The 8928-nt window shown below is 40.2% G+C and overlaps 1 protein-coding gene across 1 annotated transcript in view; it reads left to right on the top strand.

The window, feature by feature from the left end:
* Window positions 1-2761: 2761 nt before the first annotated feature.
* The window catches only part of LOC138432395 (uncharacterized), a 42591-nt gene continuing 36424 nt past the window's right edge, over window positions 2762-8928 (top strand). The window contains exon 1 of the mRNA XM_069573738.1: window positions 2762-3925. Coding sequence (XP_069429839.1) covers window positions 2762-3925 — 1164 coding nt within the window. The remainder of the gene's footprint in view (window positions 3926-8928) is intronic.

Here is an 8928-nt window from a genome sequence, read left to right as displayed (position 1 = left end):
GGCTCCTCTGTCCATGGGATTTTTCAGGCACATCACTATGGCTAAAATAGTATGGTTAAATTTACTATGGTAAAGAATCGCAGGTTGCCTGCAATCCAGGAGACCTGGATTCCATCCCTGGGTCGGGGAAGATCCCTGAGAGAAGGGAATGGCAACCCACTCCAGTATTCTTACCTGGGAAATTCCATGGATACAGGAGTCTGGTGTGTTACAGTTCATGGGGTTGCAAAGAGTCTTAACACGACTGAGTGAATTTCACTTTTCATGGCTAAAATGCCCCCTCCTCCCACGCCAAAATTGGTTTCTCATCCTCCGTTGACATGTGGATACCTTTGTAGGTATCATTTTTAAATGCAGTCAAGGTACTGGGGCAGTGGGCCTGAAGAATGCCTAATAGTCCTTACTGGTGTCACTTTCTTCTCCCCTCTCCCCTAGTCTAGATGTCAGGAGAGGGTCACATAGCCCAGACTGATGTGTGTGTGTGTTGGGAGGGGGCGTGTCTTCTCATTTGCCCCCTGCTGACCCTCCAAGCCACTATTAAACCTGGAATTCCTAAACAGGTTGTCTAGACCTCTGATCTGTTTGTTTCCTCTTAAAGGACATAATAATACCAGTTCCTTTTAAACTTGTTTCTCCCCCTATTCTGAAACACCCTTGAGTTTCCCTTCTCTGATGCTCTTAACCTGCCTCTTCCCCAGCCGCCCAAAAGGGCTGTTTACCACTATGTAGCTACTTAAGGGCAATTCCTATAGAGCGGCTGTTCTGGGAAACAAGGACTTTGCCTTAGGACGAGGAACCAAGTTAGAATCTCCATGGGTAAAATTTCCCAGCATCGCACTCTAGGATCAGGAGAATTAAGAACTAGTCCTCAATCCCTCTTACTTGTCCCTCCCACCTAAAGTATGTTGGAGATCCAGATATACCGAGTACTGAGGGTGCCATGGAGATCCTGTTTGAGGGTGTCTTCCTGAGAGCCTTTTGGGTAGCCCTACAGTTCCTGAAACCGGGAGGGGGGGACATCCAGGGACATCTGGGAAGATGGTAGACTGGGCTGGCCAACGAGAGAGAAACTGCTCACCTTGGGCGCCCAGCCCCTACGAGGGTGGCCCCGCCCACTGCTGCGGCTACGGGGCGGGGCCAAGGCCACGTGGCAGGGAGGCGGGGCGAGGAGCGGGTGGGCAGATGTGTAGTTAGTTTCCTGCTCCTCGTACGCGGGATCCTGGTTTGCTGGTCGCAAGGTGCAAGGGCACAGTATCGTGTGGTTTTATCCTCGCTCTCTGCCACCCGTACCCGCTGTGGACTTAAGGAGTTTCCTGAGTTCGGGTAAAAGGTGGTGGGTGGGGTGGAACCCGGCTTGTGGCACGGTGTAGTTACAAATCAAAAGAAACTCTTCAGTCGCCTCTAGCTTGAGCAAAGGTTGTAAGTCCGCCTCCGACTTCAAAATTTGCCCTCCAAGTCTAGCTTCTGGTGAGCAAGATCATTTTAAACTTCTGACATGGAGGGAAATAATATTCTCTCCCCCCTCCCACCCAGTCCCCATAGCACCCCAACGCGCTGCTTAAACATCCTTTCCTGAATCATGGCAACCAAATAAAACCCAGCTTATGCCAAAATGCAGTTCTGGCTGGTTACCCAGAGTTTACTTCCCCTTCCAAGTTTCTTTCAAGAAAAATTAGAACCAGTTACATTTGATTCGTAGGTTAATTCTCATGCTTATGCCTGCTCTTTGCCTTTTTCCTTCTCCATCAAAATGCCCCACACCTTTGTCACACACTTGGCTTTGGCTTTCAATAGAGTTAATTTCTTAATAGAGAATGAACGGTAAAGTGAAGGGCTAGTGAGCCAAAGGAAAGCGCATTGTGTAAAGAGGAAGCACGTGTATGTTATCAAAAGGTGTAAGTTATCTAAAATAAATTAAGAAGTTTGAAAAGTATAATTTGGACGATATCTCATATCTGAAATCTCTTGTTTTCGAGAGGGGAGAAGTGTGTAAATTATGCTGTAATTGACATTGGAAAGTGTATCTTGGAAAGAGGGAAGAGATGGTAATTTCCTTATTTAAAAAGTCAGGAAGGACCTGCCAGGTATTGTGAAGGGCCATGGCTGGCAGCCTTATCTCTTGGCACTGTTCTGGGTTTCCTCAGGAGTATGGATCCAGCTGCTTTCGAGTTTTACTTGTTAATTTTTTTTTTTAATGGTTGGTTGTGGAATAGTGTGTGTGTTTGAGGCATTCTGTAGAACAGAAGGGACCTCAGGACCTTTGTGAGAATGTTGAGAACCACTGAATTAAAAGAAGACTCATGCTTTAAAGAAACTTTCTTTTATGACAGTGGAGATGTATTGGTGAGAGACTATGTACAGATCCGTATAAGCAGCATTCAGCTCTTTGAACTGTTGCCAAATTGTCACTGCCTAGTAAATAATAAGGTGAATAGTATATATCCAAACCGTGCCACATTTGACACAGTTTAATATGTATAGGCATGACCTGTCACACAGATATGTAGCTATGCTGGTAATAAGATGTGAATATTTTAATCAGTCATAGGAATGAGCTAGACATTTGAAAGACTTAGATATTCATTGTCCTTCTCATTCCAAGAACTGACCTGTTCATCAGCAGTTCCCTGTGTTTAAGGCTGGGTTTGGGAAACTTACTGTCCTTGTGATAGGAAGCTTTTTGTCCAGGATATTTTGGGGTCTGCACTTCATCTTGAGTGATGCTTAAAGATAAACTTATCTCCCATTAACAACTCTAGGCATGACTATGGAACAATTGGAAAGAATCAACAAAGAAATCAAATCAGTCAAGACTGAAGTTGAAGAAAAGCAGAAGATGCTCCCTAGGTTTACTTTAGCACTTGAAGAGCTATCGCAAAGCCCCATGGCCTCCTTGAGTGACACAAATGTGAAAGAAGGTTTTCCTGAAAACAGCCTGCTCCCACAAGAAAAGTGGAATGAACCATCCAAAAACAAAGAGAGTCAGCCTACAAAGTACCTGATGGACCACACATGTCCAGCAACTGACCTTGAATATGATCCCTTGCTCAATTACTCTGTAGCACTGCTTGGAGCATCTAAAGGAAGGCAGGGTGAGACCGACAGTCAGCCCTTCTGGAAAAAATCTGTGGGTAAAAATTGCCGCAAGACCCTGGAGAGTCAAAGACCTTATGTTTCACCCATAAGAATTAAAATAAATCTTCAAGATTCTGATGAAGATGACCTTGTAATGGATGTGCCTCCAATCATTCCTGTTTCTAGGAAATCTAAACGCTTTCGAGGCTTTAAATATCAGAATATGGAGGAAAGGATACAGGTAGTGCCTCTGGAGGAAAGAAATCTTCAGATCAGTGGCATAGAAGAGGAAAAAATAGGTGAAACCCAACTAACCACATACAGAGAAGATGACAGTAACAAGCTAGAACCATCAAGATCACTCATGAAAACCTCACTAGATACTAAAACTAAGATAAACATGTGCGGTGTTCAAAACCACATTTCTAAGATGGGAAGCTTTGGTGGTGAGAAGATGCATGTCTGCATTTCAGGAGAAAATATGTCTTATGCCCCTTCCAGGGACAAAGAAATCCAGACAGGAAGTCATAGTGAAAGGTATCCAAAGAGGACAAGACATGTAAAAACAACTGATGATACTCAAAAAGAAGAGACTGAATGGCTGTCTTCACCAGGCCAGCTCCAGTTCTCCTATGCAGACGATCACCTGAAAGGCAAAGTTCTGACAGCACCAGACGATAGTCAAGACTTGACTATTTTTGATGACGGCAGGTTAGTTGAATTTGGTTTAGATAAGGAATATACTGGTGATGACACTCCCTCTGATTCTGATGACACTATGAAGGAGTGTCTTCAAATTTTCAGTGAGTTCACACAAACCCAAGGTCATGAGAGAGAGACTGCCAAACAGGTTGGTCACTTTTATTTTTTTAATCCTTTTCCTAAATCTAAAAGCGTTTCCCTTAAATACATATTCTCTGTATTCTAAACTTTATAAAATGTATTTACCATCTATTATATATTTCTAATATTATAATTAAGATACTATAATAAAATAAATAAAATTTTAATTTAAATAACATTTATTTATTAAAATAAAAATAATGAAATATATTTATAATATAATAATTAATAATGTGTTAGAATGACAAGGCTAAACCTTGGTAAGTGGCCAGCCATTACATCTTGCAAGCTTGACAGTTTCCAGAAGCCATGGTACTATGTACAGTAACTGATAGCTGATTTGTCAAATTAAAGGAATCTTTTATAGGAATATCTGTGCATGTCAAAATAAGCTATTTTTTGTGAATTATTTTTAAATAATTTGCCCAGTGTTTTGGATTTCTGTGGCTCTTCAGGAAACACGATAAATTTGCTTTTACTACACTGAAATTGGATAACTCTTATCGTTTTCCCACTAGGCTTCAGGAAAACTAATGAAATTAGATATGCTGTATTACCAAAACATTTCTGGACCAAAAAGGAGAATTGCACACACTGCCAAGGTTGATGTGAACCATTTTGTTTCTCTTTCTGTCCCACATCCCTCCCTCCCTCCCTCTGGCTTTCTGCAGCGCTTAATATAAAGTTACATTGTCATTGCAAGCTCAAGTATATTCTAGTACTTGTTATCTTTTGTCCACTAGGGGGCACAAGCGGGCAGTCAATACATTGCCTATGTGTAAGAGTTTTTCAAAACCTTCATTTTTTCCCATTATCTAACATTTTCATTAAAAGCAGGTATATTTTTTTGTATAACCTTTGAACTATGAATTAATATGGTCAATCCTCATTATTTTCAGATTCTGTTTTTGCAGATTCATCTATTCAGTAAAATGAATTTGTATCTTTAAAATCTATACTCATGCTTTTGTGGTCCTCTGTAGACACACACAGTGGCAAAAAAAAAAAAAAGTTGAATTCCCTGACATACACATTCCCAGCTAAGACTAAACACTGCAACACGGCCTTCTTGTCCAGTGGTCATACTGTTAATCTTATCTGAGTCTATTTAGTGCCATGTTTTCTACATTTTTGTGTGCTTTGTTGGTGATTTTGTTATTTAAAATGGTCTCCAGGTGGAGTCCTGTCTACTGTTCCTTGGAGCAAGAAGGTTGCACTGTGCCTGACAGAGAAAATGTGTGTTAAAACAACTTTGTTCAGGCATGAGTTATTAGTGCTATTGACCACAAATTCAGTATTAATCAGCAGTCTACTAAATGAAGTATTTTTAAACAGAAACACACACATCACAGGGTTATGTATTGACTTATGTGACTGTTGTGAGATGTCTGCCGCTAGGAGCAGTATTCTCTAACCCCTTGTTTGCGAGACTCTTAACAAACGTAACTAGAGTGAGTAAGGGGACTTGACTGTTTTCAAAAGTAATTTGAACCTCTTATAAATTTATATTATAAATGTTTAAATTCTTTTATGAGATGTAAAAATGTTATTTAATGCAAACTTTATTTCTCTGCACTCATCTCTGTATTACTTGTACTTGGTATATACTCACAGTAGAATCTTCTGCGTGTCATAAAAAGAAGTTATGCTTCCAAGTCACAGATAACAGCTTGAATTCCAGTTCTTCTCAAAAGAGTTGAATGTCCTTGAACAAATATTTAATTTCTTTGTGTTTCATTTCCCATGTCCATGAACTGGAGATAGTGAATGCTTGCCTAGTCCAGAGCCAGATACTATCGATATTTACTAAACTAGTTTCACTCCCCTTCTGTCTTATGAAAAAAGTCTTGCTGGAGGCTAATCTTGTTTCCTGTTCATTGCAAATATTACATTGTGATATTTATAGTTTTCATTTTACTGTGCTATATAGTATCTCTCCAGATTCTTATATTTAAATGATTGTTGGTTTCATCAGTGACTTTTTTAAAAAATAAATTCTTACACATGGAAGTAACTGGACAAAAGAAGATAAATTTATCGTTTAAAAAATATTTTGCCATTTTGCCTTCTAGAAGGGTTGTAACAGTTTACAGTCCTACAGTGCTCAGAGTTCCCTCCCCACTAACCTTATAGAAAGTGGATATTATTTTTTTTTTAACCTGTAAATCTGAGTGAAATTTTGTTTCCTTATTTTGTATAACATTTCTTTGATTACTAGTGAAGCTGAACATTCTGTGATATGTTCCCGTCTAGTAATGAACGTTGCTGTGGAGGAGTCTGAGGCTACTTTGCTATTACTCCTGGTGTGGGTCACCTGATGCGTTTGCCTGGCTATTTAGAGGATTCTTTTCTTAACTTTGAATTCCGGTAACTTGAGTAGAATGTCTTATTAACACTTCAACCTGCAGACCAAGTGTCTTTTTCTTATAAGATTTTATTTTCTTTCTTATGTCAAGAAAAATTTCTTAGATGCTTAAATAGTTGCTCAGTTTTGTTATTTCAATTTATTTCGGGGTATACTCCAGTTATTTGTGTATTAGAGCACATATAGTGTTATTCACGCATGTTCCCTTAGTCATGTCTGACTCTTTGCAACCCCAGGGCTCTGTCCAGGCTCCTCTGTCCATGGCATTCTTCAGGCAAGAACACTGGAGTGGGTTGCCATTCCCTTCTCCAGGAGACCTTCCTGACCCAAGGATCGAATCGAACCTGGGTCTCCTGCATTGGCAGACTGGGTTCTTAACCACTGAGCCACCTGGGAGGCCCATGTAGTATCATAAATGTAGGCATTTCCAAAGAGCTTTTGTGTGAAGAGGAACTTGAAATTATCCATCTTATCAATTTTTAAAATCAGTTTTCTTTGTATTATGTTGATGTTTATAGGTATCAACCTGAAAACAGATCACTAGTCTTTTCAAGGGACTAATCTTGTTGCTAATTAGTCACACTGGGGATCTTTCAGACCCAACAACAAGTAGCGCAGACAATGACTGCCGTTAAGGATGGGCAGGCTTTTGATCCTGCCACTTCAGAACAGAAGAAAAATACCTTGGTATGTCCAGCCTCTCAGAGCCAGAGGAAAGCCTTAGGAGGTATGAGAAAATCTTTTCTTAGCCAATTATTTAATAGATGAAATTTTACTTTATTTTAAAAAACATTTTCTTGGGGAGGGAGGTGGGAGGGGGGTTCATGTTTGGGAACGCATGTAAGAATTAAAGATTTTAAAATTTAAAAAATAAAAAAAATAAAAAAAATAAACTACTCTAAAGCTTAAAAAAATAAAATAAAAAACATTTTCTATAAAGTCTATATATTACCAATTATATCATCTAAAGCTTTACATGAAATAGTATGATTAGCATGATGTTTATATGCTAGGCAATAAATAGTCATATTTTGCATGCCTTCTTACATGAAGCAAGTTGCTTTATAAATTAAATTTGCTCTTCTAGGTTATCCTGGAGTTGGTCATTTGGAGTCCTTTTGTGTTCGCATTTTTTTTTTCCTTCAAGGGAAGAATATATATTAATATCTCAAGCCTATAAGCAAAACATCGTGAAATTCTGAGTTGATTAAAATAAACTCAAATCATCTGAGACTAATGCCATTAAAATATACATTTTCCTTTTTCTCTCATTCATTTTGAACTTCTTAGAAAATTCATGTACATCAAGCAGCCTTCATGAGGATGTAGTTCCTTCAAAGGAAAATCCAATTGCAAAGCCAAACAGATCACACATTCCTGTGAAAATTATTGCCTCTTTTCCTGTTAAGGTACTATAAATTCAGTCTGAGGACCAGAACTTTCTCTCTAAAACAGTCTTATCCTGCCCACATATTGATCCCCTTAGAGAGTGGCTGTATTCTTCTCTCTTGAAAAATCTCTAATTCAGATAAATGCCAAACTTCTCCTGAGAGAAATTTCAACCTTTTTGGGTGACCTTTAAATAGTTACTTATGCCCGTTTGTCACTTTCAGTTAATTTGGCTATCCTGGCAGGCTGCATTCCATGGAATTGCTGAGTCGTACATGACTGAGCAGCTGAATGTGCACACGTGCATCCTTGGAAATGTTAGGCGTATATTTTTCAGACCTGTGTGCGTGCTCAGTGGCTCAGTCATGTCTGACTCTCTGTGACACTATAGACCGTAGCCCTTCAGGATCCTCTGTCCATGGGATTTCCCAGGCAAGAATACCAGAGTGGGTTGCCATTTCATGCTCCAGGGGATCCTCCCAACCCAGGGATCAAACCCCCCAAGTCTCCTGCATTGGCAGGTGGATTCTTTACCACGGAACCACCTGGGAAGCATCTTACATCTATAGCTATGATTAAGCCATCTCAGATTTTTTTCAGAGCAGAGATGGACATTGGAATATGCCTTTCAAGGCACATGAAGTGAGGGGTGTATATGTGTAAGTATGTGAGTGAGATACTGGGGTATGTGACAGAGAAAGACAGACCTTCAGAAAATAATGCCCACACGTAATAAGATAGTATAGCCTTACATCTTTAGTCATTTTTCCCTTACTTGTGGCAGTGATTTTTTTTTCCTTTTACCAAGTATTCCTTGTCAGGAAACTGTCAGTTTTAAGGCTTTCCCCATCCCTAAAAGTGAGGTAGATTAACTCACCCTCGAATTCCCACAGTCTCTTGAAGTCCTTCAGAAGGAATGCTCACCTTGTTTCTGGCTGGGATCATTGAATTTTTGTTTATTTATTTTTGGCTGGGCTGGGGCTTTGTTGCTGCACGAGCTCTTCGCTAGTTGCGGTGAGCAGGGGCTTCTCTCTAGCTGCGCTGGGCAGGCTTCTCACTGCCGTGGTTCCTCTTATTGCAGAACGTGGGCTCTAGGTGTGCGGGCTTCAGGAGTTGTGGCCTGTGGGCTCCAGAACGTGGGCTTAACAGTTGTGGTGCCTAGGCGTAGTTGCCCCACAGCACGTGGGACCTTCCTGGATCAGGGATCGAACCCATGTCTCTTGCATTGCACGTGTGTGCTTTACCACTGAGCCACC

The sequence above is a fragment of the Ovis canadensis genome, chromosome 2 (genome assembly GCF_042477335.2).
Source record: "Ovis canadensis isolate MfBH-ARS-UI-01 breed Bighorn chromosome 2, ARS-UI_OviCan_v2, whole genome shotgun sequence".
NCBI classification, from domain to species: domain Eukaryota; kingdom Metazoa; phylum Chordata; class Mammalia; order Artiodactyla; family Bovidae; genus Ovis; species Ovis canadensis.
The sequence above is the reverse complement of the archived record's forward strand: the minus strand, read 5'-3'. Positions and strand labels throughout refer to the sequence as shown.